Source organism: Rhinoraja longicauda, chromosome 4 (assembly GCF_053455715.1).
Source record: "Rhinoraja longicauda isolate Sanriku21f chromosome 4, sRhiLon1.1, whole genome shotgun sequence".
Classification (NCBI taxonomy): Eukaryota; Metazoa; Chordata; class Chondrichthyes; order Rajiformes; family Arhynchobatidae; genus Rhinoraja; species Rhinoraja longicauda.
This window is the reverse complement of record NC_135956.1, coordinates 85408531-85430916: the sequence shown is the minus strand read 5'-3', so window position 1 is coordinate 85430916 and position 22386 is coordinate 85408531. Positions and strand designations below refer to the sequence as shown.

General features: G+C 42.6%; 1 protein-coding gene across 1 annotated transcript; it reads right to left on the bottom strand.

Moving 5' to 3' along the window:
- Positions 1-5664: 5664 nt before the first annotated feature.
- ebag9 (estrogen receptor binding site associated antigen 9) lies at positions 5665-22111 on the bottom strand. Its single transcript, XM_078398254.1, has 6 exons — positions 21806-22111; positions 16583-16661; positions 12052-12213; positions 11690-11797; positions 11116-11207; positions 5665-8174 (listed from the first exon to the last, which is right to left on the bottom strand). Exons 1-6 carry the CDS (start codon positions 21886-21888, stop codon positions 8054-8056), a joined length of 645 nt encoding a protein of 214 aa, XP_078254380.1. The 5' UTR covers positions 21889-22111; the 3' UTR covers positions 5665-8053.
- Between the last annotated feature and the right edge of the window lie 275 nt (positions 22112-22386).

The following is a 22386-nucleotide window of genomic DNA, read 5'->3' as shown; positions in this document are numbered from 1 at the left end:
GTAGACTATTTAGGACTAAGATGAGGAAAAACATTTTCACCCAGAGAGTTGTGAATCTGTGGAATTCTCTGCCACAGAAGGCAGTGGAGGTCAATTCACTGGATGTTTTCAAGAGTTAGATTTAGCTCTTAGGGCTAAAGGAATCAAGGGATATGAGGAAAAAGCAGGAACGGGGCACTGATTTTGGATGATCGGCCATGATCATTTTGAATGTCGGTGCTGGCTCGAAGGGCCTACTCCTGCACCTATTTTCTATGTTTCTACGAACCTATCCTATCCACCTATCTGTGTAAATGACTCTTAAATGTTATGACAGTACCAAATGTTATGATGGCTCACCAATACTGGTGCCTCTTCATTGTAATAGTGGCATTAGTGTTGAAGGGCACAATCTCCACACAACATATTTGCTCTCAGGAAGGAGAGGCTGAACATTGAATGGAGAGGAAGCACCAGCATATCTAAGAGAGATAGCGATGTGGTGGAGTGTGAAACAGGCTAGAAGAAATAGCTCATTTACTCTGGTGCAGAGCCAGAGAAAATATCATGACACTGCCGCATGTGTCAAGGTGACCTCTTCAGCACCATAAATACTGCTCTTTAACGCTGACACACACGCAAATTGAAAATGCTTAAAAGCGTGAAATAAAAAGATTGACTTCATATCATCTATTAAGACAGAATTTGTCACGAATAAAAGTGAGACCACTTAGACGAGCCACAATGAAGAGACAATTCCATCTCAGAAGAACTAATGAGGCTCCTTATAGAAATGAGCTTCATTGAATAACTCAAGGGAATAGAAAGGGAAGAAAGTTATGTCCTTTTTAATATTCCATTTAGATAGTATTTGGAGTACCGTTTCAGTTCGTTGCTCTGCGGGTTCAGAAGGATAAGATTGATCTTGAGAGGAAGAGTGTAGTGCTGCTTCACCATAATAGACAATAGACAATAGGTGCAGGAGGAGGCCATTCGGCCCATAATGCTATGGGAGTCAAATGGATTAAAGGACCAATGTCTCTCCATAATTATGTTCTTTAAATAAAAACAAAGTTCCATTAAATGTGCAATTTGACTGATATATTCAACACAGTTAATGAATAGATGGTAATTATTTCTTTTCCTGGATTGAATCTAGGACAAGGAGTTCTTAAAATTTGAGCTAGGCTCTTTGGAGTTAATGCCAAAAAACATTGTTCACTGCACGAAAAATGTGGCAAAAATATCGAAATCCCCGACAAGCTCAAAAGAAGAGGAAAAAAAAAGAGATTTTAGTAACCAACAATTTGCTCAAATTTGGATAAAGGCAAGTTGAGAAGGCGATCAACAACGATCTAGTTGAATTGAGAAATTGGCATGAAGGTCCAAGATGGCCTAATTCAGTACATTCCTAATGGCGAGGATTTCAGTATAGGAGTAAAGCGGTTCTTCTGCAGTTGTATAGGGCCCTGGTAAGACCACATCTGGAGTATTGTGTACAGTTTTGGTCTCCTAATTTGAGGAAGGACATCCTTGTAATTGAGGCAGTGCAGCGCAGGTTCATGAGATTGATCCCTGGGATGGCGGGACTGTCATATGAGGAAAGATTGAAAGGCTAGGCTTGTATTCACTGGAGTTTAGAAGGATGAGAGGGGATCTTATAGAAACATATAAAATTATAAAAGGACTGGACAAGCTAAATGCAGGAAAAATGTTGGGCAAATCCAGAACCAGGGGCCACAGTCTTAGAATAAAGGGGAGGCCATTTAAAACTGAGATGAGAAAATACTTTTTCACCCAAAGAGTTGTGAATTTGTGGAATTCTCTGCCACAGAGGGCAGTGGAAGCCAAATCACTGGATGGATTTAAGAGAGTTAGATAGAGCTCTAGGGACTAGTGGAATCAAGGGATTTGGGGCGAAGGCAGGCACGGGTTATTGATTGGGGTCGATCAGCCATGATCACAATGAATGGCGGTGCTGGCTTGAAGGGCCAAATGGCCTCCTCCCATTTCCTCCTCCTCCCAGAAAAAGACATTTTCTATCTTTCTATGTTTCTATATTGGCTATGTCTAATATATTTATATAAAGATACTTGCTGCCTTTCATTTTTTCTTGCTTCATTATCAATCTCTCTCTCTTTGAAAGCAGAGAGATTCAGGTTGTTAAAAAATATATAATATTACCACTGAAGACACGAGACTCAAGATGCTGGAAACCTGAGCAAAATATCAAACTATTGGAGGATCTTAAAAGGTCATGCAGCATCTGTGGAAGGCATTTCAGATCATTTGTCCATTTGACCTGCAGCATTAACTTGTTTTAGTTTTAGAGATACAACGCAGAAACAGGCCCTTCGGCCCACCGGCTCCGCGCCGACCAGCGATCACCCCGTACACTGACACTATCGTACACACTCGCGGCAATGTACAAATATACCAAGCCAATTAATCTACAAACCTGTACGTCATTGGGATGTGGGAGGTGAACCGGAGCACCCGTAGAAAACCCACGCAGTGTCCCAGGGCGAACGTACAAACTCCGTACAGACAGCACTGGTAGTCAGGATCAAACCCGGGTCTCCGACGCTGTAAGGCAGCAGCTCTGCCGCTGCGCCACCATGCTGTCTTAAAGGCGGCGCGGTGGCGCAGCGGTAGAGTTGCTGCCTTACAGCGAATGCAGTGCCAGAGACTCAGGTTTGATCCTGACTACGGGCGCCGTCTGTAAGGAGTTTGTACGTTCTCCCCGTGACCTGCGTGGGTTTTCTCCGAGATCTTCGGTTTCCTCCCACGCTCCAAAGACATACAGGTTTGTAGGTTCATTGGCTGGGCAAATGTAAAAATTGTCCCTAGGGTGTGTAGGATAGTGTTAATGTGCGGGGATCGCTGGGCGGCGCGGACCCGGTGGGCCAAAGGGCCTGTTTCTGCGCTGTATCTCTAAATCTAAAAAAAAAAATCTAAATTTAAATCTACGTTTTTTCTTGCTTCATTATCAATATCTCTATCTTTGAAAGCAGAGAGATTCGGGATGTAGAACATATTACCAGTGAAGACATAAGAGACTCAAGATGCTCAAAATATCAAACTATTGGAGGATCTTTAAAAGGTCTTGCAGCATCCGCGGAAGGCATTTCAGATCATCAGTCCATTTGACTGTTTGACCTGCAATAGGAGCTTGGCTACCCCCTCTGGGTATTTTCAAGTTGTGAAACTTCCTCGCTGACATCCCCGCATATGGTTGACTTTGGGTACAGAAAGTGGAAAGGTCCAGCTCATGTGCGAACGAAGAATCATTCTCTGCCTCATTGGCTGAGCTAAGGTGTGCCAATTAAAATTTTTTTTTTGCATCATTTCATCTTTGAACTGGGTTGGGATCCTTCTTAAGACTTTAGTCCAAGATGCTGCCGAGTGCCCGAGCCGGCTGCCTGCCCCTTTTCCGGAGTTACGTCTGGCCCGGGTGGTTTTAGAAAAGGGACTACGCACTGCCCACAGGCATCCTGGGGGATTTTTGGGCACCAAAGGGAGGGTGGAATGTATCCTTAATAAGGATGGAGAAATAGTTATTAAGTCAAGTCAAGAAATGAAAGATTACCCACGGTCCAACAACAAGAGCAATAAAAATAAGCAATAACACACACAATCAAACAAAAAGAAACACCCATCACAGTGAGTCTCCTCACTGACTACGGGCGCCGTCTGTACGGAGTTTGTACGTTCTCCCCGTGACCTGCGTGGGTTTTCTCCGAGATCTTCGGTTTCCTCCCACACTCCAAAGACGTACAGGTATGTAGGTTAATTGACTGGGTAATATGTAAAAACTGTCCCTAATGTGCGTAGGATAGTGTTAATGTGCGGGGATCGCTGGGCGGCGCGGACCCGGTGGGCCGAAGAGCCTGTTTCCGCGCTGTATCTCTAAAAAAAAAATCACTGTGATGGAAGGCCAGAATGTCTTTTAATATTTAGAATTTAAGAAAACCTGTTCTGCTTTGAATCATGGTGGTGAGTTTGCTCGTATTGTACTTATCATTTTTGTAAATAATTGATTTAAATTATTTTTGTTAAAAAACAAAGATGCTGCCAGACCCACCAAGTTCCTCCAGCAGTTTGTTGCACTAGTTTCTTTCATCCCGACACAAGTAAGAGGTCCCTCTAGGAGCCATTTCTCCCAACTGACACTAACTCTTTTTTCACATACGAGAAACGCTTTAAAAAATAAATTTGTCTTTATCTTTGTGAGCTTTCCAGTGTTATAATTGTTTTTACTGGATTCAGTACAAGATCCCTCTCCGCAATCTAACGATATCTGTCATGTTTACACAGGCTAGTCCAAGAGTCAATAGACAATGGGTGCAGGGCTAGGCCATTCGGGCCTTCGAGCCAGCACCACCATTCGATGTGATCATGGCTGATCATTCTCAATCAGTACCCCGTTCCTGCCTTCTCCCCATACCCCCTATCCTTAAGAGCTCTATCTAGCTCTCTCTTGAATGCATTCAGAGACTTGGCTTCCACTGCCTTCTGAGGCAGTGAATTCCACAGATTCACAACTCTCTGACTGAAAAAGTTTTTCCTCATCTCTGTTCTCAGGTTCGATCCTGACTACGGGTGCTGCACTGTAAGGAGTTTGTACGTTCTCCCCGTGACCTGCGTGGGTTTTCTCCGAGATCTTCGGTTTCCTCCCACACTCCAAAGACGTACAGGTATGTAGGTTAATTGGCTGGGTAAATGTAAAAATTGTCCCTAGTGGGTGTAGGATAGTGTTAATGTACGGGGATCACTGGGCGGCACGGACTTGGAGGGCCGAAAAGGCCCGTTTCCGGCTGTATATATATGATATGATATGATATGATAAATGGCCTGCCCCTTATTCTTAAACTGTGGCCCCTGGTTCTGGACTCCCCCAACATTGGGAACATGTTTCCTGCCTCTAACGTGTCCAACCGCCTAATAATCTTATACGTTTCGATAAGATCCCCTCTCATCCTAAATTCCAGTGTATACAAGCCTAGTCGCTCCAGTCTTTCAACATATGACAGTCCCGCCATTCCGGGAATTAACCTAGTAAACCTACGCTATAATTGATCATTATAAATGCAGCTTGGTAGGTGATTTGACCACTATAAGTGTGGATGAGTGGTAGAATGCGTTGATGATAATTGAATTAATGTAGAATTATTGTAAGAGAGGTGGTTATTAGTTGCCTCCGTCTCAGTGGGCCAAAAGGCCTGTGTCCATGTAGTATCTCTTTTACTCCATGATAGCACGCAGAAAAGTCACAAACCTTTAGCAGGGGGGGGTGTAGTTTCTTGCGCTAACTTTGGTTCAATTGTAGGTTAACAAACAACTAATAACAAAAATATAGAATCATTGAAACAAGTAAATATAGTCCAGCATTGTACAGTATTGAAGGGCACCACTTACTTCTTCACAACTACCTTAGATCTTTGAATGAGCCATAATTTGTTTGGCACACAACCTACCTCTTCCCCCCCCATAGCCATCCAAAACTAGTAACTTTCAACTGCAAGCTCAATTTCCTTTGAGGTACTCTGGAATTTGAGGCAAGAGTGTAGAAATATCCATATTATAATAATTGTGTTCGCTCTAACAATTGGAGTAGAGACTATGGAACAGTTAAACAGTAGAATTTTATTAATTATTTTTATGAAAAATAAATACATACCTGGCGACTTGCAATAAGAGAACGAGTAGACCAGCACATGAGAAAACATGTAGACATCTTGGGTTAGGATGTGAATTTCTTAGCCACCCATCTGGTTGTTGTCCAATGCTAAAGATTCCAACAATAAAAAAGGCAGGAAGGTACCGAAGTGCCGCTAGACCATCTTTAAGAACCCTCGGATCGTTGGTTATAGGAAGTTTTAGATGTCACCATAGCACTAGTGTTTGGGAGTTGCTGGTTATGAAAATCGGGCAAATGTCCCCAATACAAATCCAGTCTTAATGGATTACGACAAATGCAGAATTACTTGGTCCGATTATCATTGTGAAGGGAAAGTGGTTCATGAGAGATTACTCACTTATGAACCGCCCGGAGTTAAGCATTCCATCAGTTTTGCCTCTTCCATCAGAAACAGCAGCTCTTCAAGGCACACTGATGTTTTACAATTTATGGATAATTTATATTTTGGGTTTTTTCTATTATCTATTTCACTCTTGAAGGGCAATTTTTGATTATTTTTTAATTATAACTTTCTTTCATAAAAGCATTTTTTTAAATCATAACATTTGATGACATAAGCAGCTGTTAATTGATGAACTATTCCTATTCCGTTGCTTCATGGTAATTGACATTCCTTAGTGGCGGATTTTGTTCCTATTTCTGTGCTGGCTCTAATTTTGCTGGACACGTGTGTGGACAAGCTGTGCAAACCCCTCCAAAATACTGCAACATTTGTTCACATTATTTAACTTAAATGCTGTATAACAACACTTAAAAGACACTTGGACAGGTACACGGACAGGAAACGTTTAGCGGGATATTAGCCAAAAGCGGGCAGGTGGGACTAGTGTAGAAGAGGCAGCAAGGTCTACATAGGCAAGTCAGGCCGAAGGGCCTGTCTCTGTGCAGTATGACTCTAAATAGCCAGATGACTGGTAATCAAATTAGTGACCAGCATGAATGGGTGAGTAAGGTTCCTATTATCCATTCTGAGAATCCAAGCCATTGAGTGAATTTGCAGAATCAGCACAAAAGCCTTGTTGATTCCGACTCAAGACGAGCTAAGACTGCACATTAACTAAAGGGTTTCTGTGTGAAACATATTTTTACATTGAAATTCTGTCCAAAACACCTCTCCATGGAATACTAAAACATAGAGGCAACTAAGATATGGGAAAGGTATTGCTCATTGCCAGTTAAATGAATTTTAGTAAGCACCTTTTAATTAACACATTTCCAGATGTGGGCCGGGATAGCAATCCAGAATAAAGTTTTTGTTTTAATTGTTCTAATCATAGATTTGGTAACAGTTTCATCTTATATTAGACAATAAAATGTTCTTTAACTTTAGGTTACAGAATTTATAAGGACTATATAAATAGGTGTCAGCCTACAGGACGATTTTCATTTGTACATAATTGCATTCAAGGCAACATGTCATTTTAAAGCAGGTTTAAAAATATGCAAAAGAGTTTAACAAAAGTAAACAAAGCTGATTCTGCTGGGTCCCTTACAAAAACATGGCAGGTGTTGCAGAACAATAAATTACATAAAATGTTGAATTTTGCAGCAGATAATTAAGTGACAATATGCAAATATAAAAACACGAAGCTTAGTAATGACATAGGTACATTCTCCATTGCTTCTGCAGAAGTATTATTTTAATTTATACAACAATTAACCAAAATGCCAACTTCCACAACCCCAAAAGTAATGATTTTTTCCTTTAAAAGTGAGCTTCAGTAATGGTCCTATTTAGTTACTAGCGATCAATCTTGAAGATATTTTATCAAGATACATAAAAATTTAGTTTTTTTCTCCCATACCTATCTTTCTCCGAAACCTATTTAAAAAATATATACAACACAATCTGATATATTGATCATTTCTTGACTTCATTGGTAATATCTCAGTATCCAGCAAATAGTATAACTGATTGATGACAAGTAAATCCAAACAGGCAAAGGAATGGACCAACACATTTTATGCTTAAATATAATTTCAAATGAAAGATATTTTACACACAGCAGATAAATTATGCCATACAACTACAAATATTCCTATATTCAACCTGAAGGGCTACAGTAAATAATCTACCCGGATTTCAGAGGTTGATGCAGTCAAGTACTGCACTCAACAATGCACTGATTGGACAGCTGACAAAGTGTATATACATGGAAAAATCCTTGATCTATCCCAATGATTTCCAGTAATCCAGGAAGATTTCCAAGCATCCGGTGGTGACAGGCTAAACTGAAAGTGCACTGATCAATGCACAGCAGTAGCAATTACTTAAAAAAACATTCTTCTACTGAATACTGGTCATAGTTACCACAGGAGGCAACAGATAACCGCACTTGTCCTGATAGTGATGAGTCCACATCTCATTTGCAGTTATGAAAGTTTTACAGCAATTTTGTTCTGTTCCTTTCTCTGTAATCTTTGTGCATCCTTTTCTACTTTTTTCCTTTGCTGTTCAGCTGACTTCTTCTCTCTCTCAGCAAGCTTCTGCTGCCTGAGGGGTTCGGGGATTATAGGAAGAAAAGGAATTTATGTATTCACACAGGAAAGCGTTGAGCATCTTATTTAGCAGAAAATGCAAAGCTAATAAATGGTTCTACTAGCAAGGAAACGAGGGGAAACCCGCGAGTGGAATATATTACGGTATACATTACATTAGTTGACCCACTCATTATTAATGCTCATCGAAGCATTTCAAAGCAAAATTCCAACACAACTTTGCATTCAAGATACACATATACTGACAAAATACTCTGACAGCATTGACGAATGCTTTTAAAAAAAAGTTTTCAAGAGAGAGTTAGGGCTAAAGGAATCAATGGATATCGGGAAAAAGCAGGAATGGGGTACTGGTTTTAGATGATCAGCCATGATCATATTGAATGGCGGTGCTGGCTCGAAGGGCCGGATGGCCTCCTCCTGCACCTATTGTCTATGAGCTAACTAGAACAAGCACCAGACATGTGGTATTCAAGCACCAGACATAGGCTACTCCTGCGCCTATTTTTCTATGTTTCTTAATCTTTCCCCCTTCACCTTAAAAGCTATGTCCTCTGGTCTTCGATTCACCTACTCTAGGTAAGAGTTTGTGCATCTGTCTAATCTATTTTTCTCATGATTTTCTGCAACATTTCTATAGCTCATTAATACAGATCTGTTCAACAGATCCAAAACTTTCCCAGACCGTGGGAGGTGCCGGACCATGGATAGCCAGGTCAGAGTGGTTCAATCTGTACCAGTGGTCCAAACCCTCTCCTGAATTATTAGCAATGAAAATGATCAAATTACTGATTGTTTGTGAGGGAGATAAGCTAACTGGAACAAGCACAGGACATGTGGTATTACTTAGAATTATATAAGGAGGCCACGATTTGAAATAGTATACTTAATAATTTACAAAAGATTTCTGGTGCACAAAGCTTCCACCTTAATATTTCTTTACCAAGAGTTCTGTGGAATGTAAATAATTCATTTTTTGAAGCCAATCGGAAAACAATGTTTTAACTTCGCAAAGTAGTCTAGGCCATAGCTCAATTATATTTGAAATGAAGAACAAGGACAAAGGCAACAGTAATTTGCCTTTGCCGGAAACAGTGCAGAGAACATTTGCAAGGAACCAAGGATCTGAACTTTCGGGAGAGAATGGGCAGGATAGGCCTTTAATCCTTGGAGCATTGGAGACGGAGGAGTGATCTTATAGCGGTGTATAAAACCATGAGGGAAATAGATAAGGTGAATGTACTGAGTCTTTCTACCCCAGGGTGGGGAAATCAAGAACAAGAGGGCATAGGTTTAAAGTGAGTGGGGAAAGATTTAATAGGTACCTGGGGGGGGGGGGGGGGGGGGGGGGGGGAGACGGACTTTCTTGCAGAGGGTGGTAGGTTTGGGTCTCTGAAAAACAGTTGCCTAGTCTACACCTCGTTTCGTCCATGTAGAGGAGGCCTCATTGCATGCACTGCTTGCAGTAGCCCAACTGGAAAAAAAGTGGTGTAGACGAAATTGGAAGGAATGTTTAAGTCCCTGGATGGAGTTGAGGAAGGAGGTGAAGGAACAGCTATTGCACCTCCTTCATTTGCAGAGGAAAGTGCAAAGATCTCATATTCCACTTGGGCAGGTTACAACCCAATGGTTGCAATTGAATTTTGCAATTTCAAATAACCCACACCCGTCTCTCCTCGATACACTGCCACCCCTGCTCACCTAGCTTTCTTCTCCCTTTGTTAATCCCTCCCATTTCTCTACCACCTAGCTCCATCTGCCCATCCATCTCCTCCACATACGTTCCACCTAACACCTACCAGCCTCTGTCACAATCTTCTATGCACCCTCCTCCCCACCACCCCCAACTAGCTTTTAGTCTCATCATCCCCTCCCCATCTGGCTCCACTTACCACCTGCCAGCCTATTTGCTACGGATTGCTGTATACTGCAACCTTTCCTGTTCCCTCAGTTGTGAGGCAAGGTCTCGACTTTCACCTTTTGCCTACGCAAATGCTGCCTGCCCTGCTGAGTTCTTCCAGACTTTTGTTATCTCTTCTAGATTCTGAATGGTGGTCGATTAGGAAAAGGGGAGATGCAACGAGACCTGGGTGTCGTGGTACACCAGTCATTGAAAGTAGGCATGCAGGTGCAGCAGGCAGTGAAGAAAGCGAATGGTATGTTGGCATTCATAGCGAGGGGATTTGAGTATAGGAGCAGGGAGGTTCTGCTGCAGTTGTACAGGGCATTGGTGAGACCACACCTGGAGTATTGCGTACAGTTTTGGTCTCCTAATCTGAGGAAAGACATTCTTGCCATAGAGGGAGTACAGAGAAGGTTCACCAGATTGATTCCTGGGATGGCAGGACTTTCATATGAAGAAAGACTGGATAGACTCGGCTTGTACTCGCTGGAATTTAGAAGATTGAGGGGGGATCTTATAGAAACTTACAAAATTCTTAAGGGGTTGGACAGGCTAGATGCGGGAAGATTGTTCCCGATGTTGGGGAAGTCCAGAACAAGGGGTCACAGTTTAAGGATAAGGGGGAAGTCTTTTAGGACCGCGATGAGAAAGTTTTTTTTCACACAGAGAGTGGTGAATCTGTGGAATTCTCTGCCACAGAGGTTAGTTGAGGCCTGTTCATTGGCTATATTTAAGAGGGAGTTAGATGTGGCCCTTGTGGCTAAAGGGATCAGGGGGTATGGAGAGAAGGCAGGCACAGGATACTGAGTTGGATGATCAGCCATGATCATATTGAATGGCGGTGCAGGCTCGAAGGGCCGAATGGCCTACTCCTGCACCTATTTTTTATGTTTCTAGATTTCAGCATCTGCAGTCTCCATTGTCTATAGGTGCACATTGTTGTTTAATATCTTGCATGCTAGATTTAGAAGAAACACTAAACCAGTCTTCTCTACTTCTTCCAACAGCAATTAAAAAAGACAAAATTAGTTACCTCAGCACTTCTTCTGCCTCCCAGGTAGCATCTCCCTCCTCTTCCCAGGCATTAATATTTTCTTGCCAAGTGTCAAAATCTCCTAGTTCAGGCTACAAAGTAAAAAAATTAAGCAAGTAACTTTTTATATAATTAAAAACTACCATTCTTCATCACTCCTGAGACCACAATACTCTGTCATTAAACTGGTGACTATTTGAAATATTTTAATCAGACACTTGAGATAGGATTCAATTATAATAGCAATTAATTTCAAAATTTGAGAAGGGATTTCTTTCTCACGTTCAAAATATAAATCTCTAATTTGTTTTTATTCAAAATCTGGATTATCCGACACCTAAAGGATTTGAATTTCAATTCAAGTAATTACAAAACACTCGAGGACAAATATACAAATGACTTTAAATTATTTTTTAATATCTTCATTTAGTACAATCCCATTTCCGAATAACTATTGATTTAAACTCTGTAATATAAAGTCTACTCTTCCAAACTTTATCCTTATGCTGATGTTGCTCAACTTTTCTGAATAACATGTATTTGGAAAAAAGTGAGAACTGCTTAAAATACTCACTGATGGCTGACTGAATGGGATATCTTGTGAAGGTGCCAATCTGGTAGAAAACCCTGAGGTGCCATCTGGCACTCCAAAATGTAAAGGTTCTTTCTTCTTAATAATAATCTAAAATAAAAATGTTTTTGATTAAACACAGAATAAAATCAGATTAATGCACTCTTCAATGAAGATTTAAAATGCAAAAAATGGCTCAAAGCTGGTAGTTCATCTTCACATTGGAACTCAACTTCAACATTCATCGAACAAAATATTTAAAATATGTTTAATTAATTTTTTTCTTGCAATAGTATATTTGAACATTTTAGCAAATTTACTGGACAGTTTGTGCAGCTTCTTTTTCATTAATGGAAATTGCTCACTTTTTGAGGTTTTCGTATGTTTGGTGTCATATCCTTAAAGTAATCAGGTTCCTCAGGCTCTCCAGTGCCATTCTGTTGTGTTGTCGGATTCCCATTACCCCCTTCGATCTTAATACTGGTTGGACCATCTTCATCCCATGAACTCCAGTCTTCTACTTCAGGCTTGCAAGATACAAAACATTGGACACACATTAATCTTTTAAAAAAAATACCAGCTTCATTAGCTAAGGTAGACACAAAATGCTGGAGTAACTGGTGAGAGGGGGAGCAAGGGCAGAGATGCGGGGTACTGAGAGACTGGTGAGGGCCGCATCTATGATCAAAGAGTGGAACCCCTGTTCCCTTAAGAATGAGGACATCTCGGATGTCCTGGTAATGGAACACTACATCTTGGGCACAGATATGGCGTAGTCAGAGGAATTGGGAGTAAGGGATGGAGTCTTTTCAGGTGGGAAGAAGTGTAGTCTAGATAGTTTGGGGAGTCAGAAGTAGACGTCAGTCGATAGTCTATCTCCTGTGATGGAGATGGCAAAATCAAGAAAGGGGAGGGAGGTGTAGGAGATGGTCCAGGTGTATTTGAGTGCAGGATGGAAATCCATGCATCAATGACATGCAACAGAAATCATATTTGACTAATCATTATAACTAGAAGAGATAGTCTAGTGGATGTGGTGTATACAGACTTCCTCTTGGCCATTGAAAGGGAGCTACAAGATTAGATCATGTAGAATTGGATTAACATTAGATGCAGTAGGACTTCATATCACTAATAACAGGCACTTTCCTATGAAAGCTCAGATTTCCCTAAACAAGAGATCTCTGATATATTTCATACACCAGCAAGAAACCTAGATTTTCACAATAACCTTTGACTTGCAACATTTTGGGGATATAAAAGAACACATACAGTACTTAACATTTTTAGATAAAAAATCATAAAGGTAACCGTGTACCAAAGATAAACGATAGCATGTTACATGGCCATTGACAAAATAATGTGTTTTACAGAACTTTGTTTAACAGAAATAACTCACTCAAGACCCATAAGATTGGTATCAACAATAAGCACGGCTGAAAAAAATTCTGGCCGACTTGCAGAAGTAAGACCTGTGAAGACTGATTAGATTGTTGACAGACTAGGTTAGTCCCAACAAAGCCTGCAGGGCTCAGTCAATCTAAGATAGACACAAAATGCTGGAGTGATTCAGAGAAACCGGCAGCATCTCTGGAGAGAAGGAATGGGTGACATTTCAGTTTGAGACCCTTCTTCACACTCGTTAATCTAATCCATTTCAATTGTTCTAGGTTAGAAGTACAATTAACATGCTATTTACAGAGTAACGGGCAAGCAGCAGCATATAACACTGCGCAGTGACCGAGCGTGTTCTGTCGGTGGTGGCAGCCTGAAGAAAGTGCTGTCCCCAAGGGCTACAACGTGAGCCACAACAACAGCCGTGTTTCCGGACCACGCAGTAAGTGAAAAAGGGTTCTCTAGTACACACCAGCGGCATTGGCACAAGGTGAAACGACACAAAGTGTTGGAGTAAGTCTGCAGACTGAATCAGTCTGAAGAAGTGTCCCGACATCACCCATCCAGGTTCTGATTCCTTATTCAATTATAAAGGACAATTAGCAAGAATGGACACCATTCACCCTTCTACGGTCTGTTATAATAAGGGCTTACTGTATTGTTTAAAAAATACCAGACCTTGACAGTAACATGGTAGATAGTGAAGACGGTTATCAAAAATTACAGCAGGCTATTCCCCTGGCAATAGGCTGAGGAATGGTAATAGAGTTTAATGCAGAGAAGTGTAAGGTGCTGCATTTTGGGAAGTCAAACCAGGGCAGGACCATCACAGTGAACGGTAGGGCCCTGGGGAGTGCTGTAGAGCAGAAGGATTTAGGAGTGCACGTACACAGTTCCCTAAAAGTGGTTTCACAGGTAGATAGGGTGAGAAAGAGGGCTTCTGGTATATTGGCCTTCATCAGTCAGGGTATTAAGTATTGAATTGAATAAATTTTATTAGCCCAGTATGTTTTCATACAAGGAATTTGCCTTGATGCTTTGCTCGCAAGGATAACAACACGATATACAGTAGACAATTAAAAATAAAACATTATAATTTAAACATGAAGAATAAAATAAAATACCAGAGCAAAAGGAGGCTACAGACTTTTGGCTGTTGAGTCGAGCTACTGCTCGTGGAAAAAAGCTGTTTTTATGTCTGGCTGTGGCTGCTTTGACAGTCTGGAGTCGCCTTCCAGAGGGAAGTACTTCAAAGAGTTTGTGGCCAGGGTGAGAGGGGTCAGAGATGATCTTGCCCACTCGCTTCCTGGCCCTTACATTATACAGTTCATCAATGGGGGGAAGGTTGCAGCCAACAACCTTCTCGGCTGATTGAACGATGCGCTGCAGCCTCCGGATGTCGTGCTTGGTGGCTGAGCCAAACCAGACCATGATGGAGAAGGTGAAGACAGACTCTATGATGACAGTATAAAACTGGACCATCATTGCCTGTAATGGTGAGTGGGGGGAGGGGAGGGGGATCTCTCCTAAAGTCTACAATCAGTTCCACTGTATTGAGAGCATTGAGCTCCAGGTTGTTGCGATGGCACCAGGACGCCAGCTGTGTCACTTCCTGTCTGTAGGCAGATTCCTCCCCATCCTGGATCAGTTCCATCAGGGTTGTGTTGTCCGCAAACCTGAGGAGCTTGACAGAGGAGTCTGTGGAGGTGCAGTCGTTGGTGTAGAGAGAGTAAAGGAGGGGAGAGTACGCAGCCTTGCGGTGCTCCTATGCTGAGGGTCTGCGGGTCCGAGATGTGCTTTCCCAGCCTCACATGCTGCCTCCTGTCTGTCAGGAGGTTGGTGATCCACTGCCAGAGGGGTTCAGGCACAGTCGACTGGGAGAGTTTGGAGTGTAGTAGCTCTGGCACAAAGGTGTTGAATGCAGAGCTAAAATCCCACAAACAAAATCCTTGCATTGTTCCCCTGGCGATATAGGTGCTGGAGGATGAAGTGCAGGCCTAGGTTGACCGCGTCATCCACTAATGGTGGCTTCTGGTATATTAGCCTTCAGCAGTCAGGGTATGAAGTATATTGGTTGGGACAGTATATTACAGTTGTACAAAACGCTGGTGACGTTGCATTTAGAGTATTGTGCACAGTTTTGGTCGCTCTACCCTAGGAAGGATGTCATCAAGTTGAAAGAAGAGCAAAGAAGATTTACCTGGGTGCTGCCAGAACTTGAGAGCATGAGTTATAGGGGGAGTTTGGGCAGGCTAGGACGTTATTCCTTGGAGCATAGGAGGATGAGGGGCAACATTATAGCAGTGTATAAAATCATGAGGGGAATAGATAGAGAGAATGCACAGTTCTTTACCCAGGATAGCGGATTCACGAAGTAGAATATATCAGTTTAAGGTGGGAGGCATAAAACATTCTATGAACTTGAGGAACAACTTTTTTTTTAAACTTAGGGTGTGGTAGGTATATGGAATGAGCTGCCAGAGGAGGTATTTATTCACAAAATGCTGGAGTAACTCAGCAGGTCAGGCAGCATCTCAGGAGAGAAGGAATGGGTGACGTTTCGAGACCCTTCTTCAGACTGATGTCAGGGGGGCGGGACAAAGGAAGGATATAGGTGGAGACAAGCAGCTAGTGGGAGATCTGGGAAGGAGGAGGGGAAGAGAGGGACAGAGGAGGTAGGTAAGGTAGTTACTATAACAGTATTTATAGTAACTGAGTCTGAAGTAAGCGAGTCTGAAGAAGGGTCTCGACCCGAAACATCACCCATTCCTTCTCTCCTGAGATGCTGCCTGACCTGCTGAGTTACTCCAGCATTTTGTGAATAAATACCTTCGATTTGTACCAGCATCTGCAGTTATTTTCTTATAACAACAGTATTTAAAAGACACTTGGACAGTTATACGGATAGGAACGGTTTGGAGGGATATGGGCCAAACGTGGGACTATCTTACATTGGACATCTTGGTCAGTAGGGCTGAGTTAGGCCAAAGGACCCGTTTCTGTGCCGTATGACTCTATGACAGAGAAAGCTTAAGTATACTGAAACAAATACTACTTTCTACACTTTTTATGCAATTCTCAGATCTCTTTTACAGAATTGATGCTGATGCACAATTAAGACAATCACATTTCACAGAACTGTCAGGAGTACAAGAAATATCCACTTAGCACGATTAATTTAAAATGCCATTTATGAACTTTAAGGATGTTTGGGTGCACATTGAAACATTAATTTAGCAACGAGATGATCACAGAAAACCCGATAACCTGCACGTTTTTGGTGAAAATTGATTCACCATCATTCATACCTATGAAGAATATTAACAATTGCATGTACTCCAAAAAAAGGAACATATAAGCTTCCAATTTAGTCAGTAAACCAGAGAAATTACCTTATCTTGTAATGTCAATTTAAATTAAATTGCAAATTCCTATCATCTTACACAAGTAACAGCAATATAAACTATACATTCAGACTAGACTAATTTTAAAAATGGATACCTGTTTAGGAACAGATGAGTAATCAACCGTTGTTGGCAAGGTTATCTGATCTCCACTCAATTTCCTACCCCTTCCAGCCCTTGAGAAAAAAGAAAGCAATGTTAGCATACCACGATGTGGAATATTTAATACTCTTTAATAAGGAAATTAATTTCAACAACAATTCTAAATACTGAATTTGTGTTTTGCAAAGAAACTAAAATATTAGAAGCCATTATGTTCAATAATATCACATGGCAGATGTCCTTTGGAATTTTGACTTGCATTAATCAAACAGCTAAAGAATGAAAATAACTCAACTGCTATAGTAGAAAGAGAAACTTATCTTTACTTAAGCATCACAAGTTAAATGTTTTATAGTTTTGCTACAATTAAAAACAGGGCATTCAGGTGTGACTGCTATCCATTCATGATTTCTTCCAAATTTAAGCTTAGGTCTCAATTAGAAACAGAAAATAGGTGCAGGAGTAGGCCATTCGGCCCTTTGAGCCTGCGCTGCCATTCAATATGATCATGGCTGATCATCCAACTCAGTATCCTGTACCTGCCTTCTCTCCATAGCCCCTGATCCCTTTAGCCACAAGGGCCACATCTAACTCCCTCTTAAATATAGCCAATGAACTGGCCTCAACTACCTTCTGTGGCAGAGAATTTCACAGATTCACCACTCTCTGTGTGAAAAAAAACTTTCTCATCTCGGTCCTAAAAGACTTCCCCCTTATCCTTAAACTGTGACCCCTTGTTCTGGACTTCCCCAACATCGGGAACAATCTTCCTGCATCTAGCTTGTCCAACCCCTTAAGAATTCTGTAAGTTTCTATAAGATCCCCCCTCAATCTTCTAAATTCCAGCGAGTACAAGCCGAGTCTATCCATCATATCTTCATATGAAAGTCTTGCCATCGCAGGAATCAATCTGGTGAACCTTCTCTGCACTCCCTCTATGGCAAGAATGTCTTTCCTCAGATTAGGAGACCAAAACTGTACGCAATACTCCAGGTGTGGTCTCACCAATGCCCTGTACAACTGCAGCAGAACCTCCCTGCTCCTATATTCAAATCCCCTCGCTATGAATGCCAACATACCATTCGCTTTCTTCACTGCCTGCTGCACCTGCATGCCTACTTTCAATGACTGGTGTACCACGACACCCAGGTCTCGTTGCACCTCCCCTTTTCCTAATCGGCCACCATTCAGATAATATTCATACAATAAAATGATTCAGAATCAGTCACCTACTTAGAGCAGAAAGCATGTTCTTATAGATTGCCAGAGCCCTGCTGAATGTCAGCAATCATTAACGTTACTTCAAGAGCAACTAGTGCAAAAATGAAGTAACTGTGCTTGTAAAATACTGAATGGTATTTTCTCAACCCAGAAAAGAACATGTCATTCCACTATGGTCCCAGAAGAAAGCTGCCTGTTTAATAAACAAAGATATATCATAAACCGAATGCATTTATCAATTTTAGTTTGAAGGCAAACCCTACTCTTTGATCAAGATAAATACACAAGGCTCATTTCTTAATAATCTATAGACTAAACAAAAATGCAAGTCCATTTCAAACGAAATCTAATTATTGCAAAGCATTGCATTCATTTGGCGACAAATTTGGAAGAGTCCAATAAGAGGGTGCTACTTATAGATTGGTATGTAGATCAATCTTCCCAAACAGTGGGCTGCAAGATCAGTTGGGGGCCACAAACTCTGACGTCCTTTGTGATTTTGAGCTCTTCCTTCAGCTTCAGACCTGGTTCCAAGACCTTTTGCCAATGCCATGCTCACCCTGAATGCCCCCGACTCCCTTCATTTACTTGCATGGGTACGACTTCAATAACACCCGAGCTCGACATCAACAGGAACAAAGTAATCCACTTGCTCAAAATCCATTACCCAGTGTAACAAAAATTTCACATGTCATTAAATGTCAGCATAGAGCGTACCGTTTAGAAGATGCCGCAACTATTGTAATGGAATCATTGTGCATACTATTTCTAAGATGCCTTGCGGCAACGCCAGAATATTTCATCACCACTTTTCAAGCCTATTACCTCCACTATTAGAAGGATGAGGTATCAGGGATATGGGAAGACTCACCTCTAGTGTTTATCAAATCCACCCACACCCCCACCCACACACCCCCACCCTTAATCCAGGGATGTTACCATGTGTAGTTTCGACACAAAACATCGCCCATTCCTTCTCTCGAGAGATGCTGCCAGTCCCGCTGAGTTACTCCAGCATTTTGTGTCAGTCACCTACTTAGAGCAGAAAGCATGTTCTTATAGATTGCCAGAGCCCTGCTGAATGTCAGCAACCATTAACGTTACTTCAAGAGCAACTAGTGCAAAAATGAAGTAACTGTGCTTGTAAAATACTGAATGGTATTTTCTCAACCCAGAAAAGAACATGTCATTCCACTATGGTCCCAGAAGAAAGCTGCCTGTTTAATAAACAAAGATATATCATAAACCGAATGCATTTATCAATTTTAGTTTGAAGGCAAACCCTACTCTTTGATCAAGATAAATACACAAGGCTCATTTCTTAATAATCTATAGACTAAACAAAAATGCAAGTCCATTTCAAACGAAATCTAATTATTGCAAAGCATTGCATTCATTTGGCGACAAATTTGGAAGAGTCCAATAAGAGGGTGCTACTTATAGATTGGTATGTAGATCAATCTTCCCAAACAGTGGGCTGCAAGATCAGTTGGGGGCCACAAACTCTGACGTCCTTTGTGATTTTGAGCTCTTCTTTCAGCATCAGACCTGGTTCCAAGACCTTTTGCCAATGCCATGCTCACCCTGAATGCCCCCGACTCCCTTCATTTACTTGCATGGGTACGACTTCAATAACACCCGAGCTCGACATCAACAGGAACAAAGTAATCCACTTGCTCAAAATCCATTACCCAGTGTAACAAAAATTTCACATGTCATTAAATGTCAGCATAGAGCGTACCGTTTAGAAGATGCCGCAACTATTGTAATGGAAGCATTGTGCATACTATTTCTAAGATGCCTTGCGGCAACGCCAGAATATTTCATCACCACTTTTCAAGCCTATTACCTCCACTATTAGAAGGATGAGGTATCAGGGATATGGGAAGACTCACCTCTAGTGTTTATCAAATCCACCCACACCCCCACCCTTAATCCAGGGATGTTACCATGTGTAGTTTCGACACAAAACATCGCCCATTCCTTCTCTCGAGAGATGCTGCCAGTCCCGCTGAGTTACTCCAGCATTTTGTGTCTATCCAGGGATGTTAGTCCTTTAACCAACTCAGTATACTTACTGTCCCTCCACTTAACATAAGAGTTGTAATCGAATATGGGATTTTCCTTCTGTGCATGAATTATTCACTAGATTAATTTGTATTCTTTCAATCAACGAGCTAACTACTTTCTGTCATATTAATTTACAACTGCCTCACTGTAGAAGCAAGATGATACATGGGTTTACGGATTGTCAACAGGAACTACAAAATCCACAAATAAAAGATACACCACATTACACCAGACAATGCTCCGCTCCAGGGGCCAATAGCAAAATACACATTTTTTCCCCTCAGATAATGATATGAATTTAGGCTCAAGGCGCAAGTAATCAAAACATGCTTACAAACAAAATGTCCCTGCTAGAGTGAAGGGCAAGGCAGGTGGGCATAAAGAAACTTGGGTGACAAGAGAAATTGAGGCTTTGGTCAAGAATAAGGAGGCGGCATGGGACAGTTACAGGCAGCTGGGATCAAGTGAATCCCCGGAGGAGTTTTGGGAACTAAGGAGCACGCTACAAAACAAAACCAGGAGGGCAAAACCCCCAAACACAACTGCCAGGGCAGACCCATTGTTTCTGCCTGCTCCTGTCCTACGGAAATGATTTCCAGGTACCTCGACTCCATCCTATCCCCCCCGGTCCAATCTCTCCTGACCTATGTCCAAGATACTTCACATGCCCTCCTTCTCTTTAATGACTTCCGCTTTCTGAGCCCCCACTCCCTCGTCTTTACTACGGACGTTCAGTCACTCTACCAACGTCAAAACCAACAGCATCCATTAGAATTGTTGATTGCAACAGTTTAATTCATCTCTCAAGTAAATCATACTTTCAATCAAAAGCAAATGTGACTGGTTGAGAGAGCAGGGCTGTGTTTGTTCACTGAACCATTGCTCTTAGAAGCACATTGCTCTTAGGGGTCACAGCTTAAGGATAAGGGTGAAGTCTTTTAGGACCGAGATGAGAAAACATTTCTTCACACAGAGAGTGGTGAGTCTGTGGAATTCTCTGCCACAGAAGGTAGTTGAGGCCAGTTCATTGGCTATATTTAAGAGGGAGTTAGATGTGGCCCTTATGGCTAAAGAGATCAGGGGGTATGGAGAGAAGGCAGGTACAGGTTACTGAGCTGGATGATCAGCCATGATCATATTGAATGGCGGTGCAGGCTCGAAGGGCTGAATGGCCTACTCCTGCACCTATTTTCTATGTTTCTATGTTTTACACTTGGTCCTAATCTCCTGATAAAAAATAAATAAAACTATGATAAATGTCAGGTTTCAAGGAGCCAAATTGTGAATTCTACTGAAACGTATCAGAAAACTGAAAGTAGAAACGAGGAATTGCAGATGCTGCCTTACAACAAAAACACTCAAGGTGCTGGAGTAACCCAAGCAGATCAGACACCATCCCTGGAGAACATGGATAGACGACGGATGGATGGATAGATTTCACTCAGCTTTACAATATGAGAGCAGAAAGCCCTGCAAAAATACGAATTTACATACCAATCATTAACATCAACCAAACAACTGAACCAAGAACTTGGAAAACAATAAAAAGGAGAAGAGGTATTTACAACAATTCCAGCTTGTTGCTTTTTTTAAAGACGTGTCGAATAGTTTACGTTCCTCGTGTTTACATATTGTATTGTGCTGCAGCAAGTCAGGATTTCATAGTTCCATCTGGGACACATGACAATGGGACACAGGTGACTGTTGCAAGGAACACCCGCCAAGTGCTCAAGTACACGTTGCAAGAGACCACACACGGAATAACCAGATCAACCTGTTCATGGGACTGTCACCAAGGGTGAAGCATCGGCCGAGAGGCCTGGTGGTGCTGGGTGCACGGTGTGGACTGCACAGATACGACAACCGCAGCACAGCACAGCACAGCACAGCAAGCGAGGGAGGGAGGGAGGGAGGCGCCGGGACTTGCCTGCAGATCAGCCGCCTGAAGAGGGAGAGCAACCAGGCGAAGCAGGTGCACACTCTCAGCGACCGGAGCTGGCTGATCGCCATGGGAGCGGGCGGCGGCAGCAGCAGCACCAAGGAAGGCCCGAACGGAGCCCGCTGTCAGCAGGGAGGAGGTGACATTCAGGCCGCGGCGGCCCCGCTCACAAACACCGCCTCAGCCCCTCAACTCGGCCCGGCGCGGCCCGGCACGCACGCGCAGATCACACACACCTCGCGGCGCCTGGCCCGGCGCGCACGCGCACATCACACCGCGCGGCGCCTGCCTGGCAGGCACGCACGCGCAGATCACACCTTTCGGCGCCTGGCCTGGCGCGCACGCGCACAGCGCACAACACACACACACACACACACACACACACCTCACGGCGCCTGGCCCGGCGCGCACGCGCACAACACACACACCGCGCGGCGCCTGGCCCGGCGCGCACGCACGCGCAGATCACACCTCCCGGAGCCTGGCCCGGCGCGCACGCGCAGATCACACCTCCCGCCGGCTCCCCTCGGAAGTGGTTCCTGTGGGTGAGTGCGCGCGCGCAGCGTTCC

What these genes read in the sequence shown, in the direction of transcription:
- ebag9 (XM_078398254.1), bottom strand. Translation starts at nt 21,888, where the DNA reads ATGGCGATCAGCCAGCTCCGGTCGCTGAGAGTGTGCACCTGCTTCGCC. An exon ending in TTCAGGCGGCTGATCTGCAG is followed by an intron (nt 16,662 to 21,805) that starts GCAAGTCCCGGC and finishes TTTTTTCTCAAG; the next exon opens with GGCTGGAAGGGGTAGGAAAT. An exon ending in ACTCATCTGTTCCTAAACAG is followed by an intron (nt 12,214 to 16,582) that starts GTATCCATTTTT and finishes GTATCTTGCAAG; the next exon opens with CCTGAAGTAGAAGACTGGAG.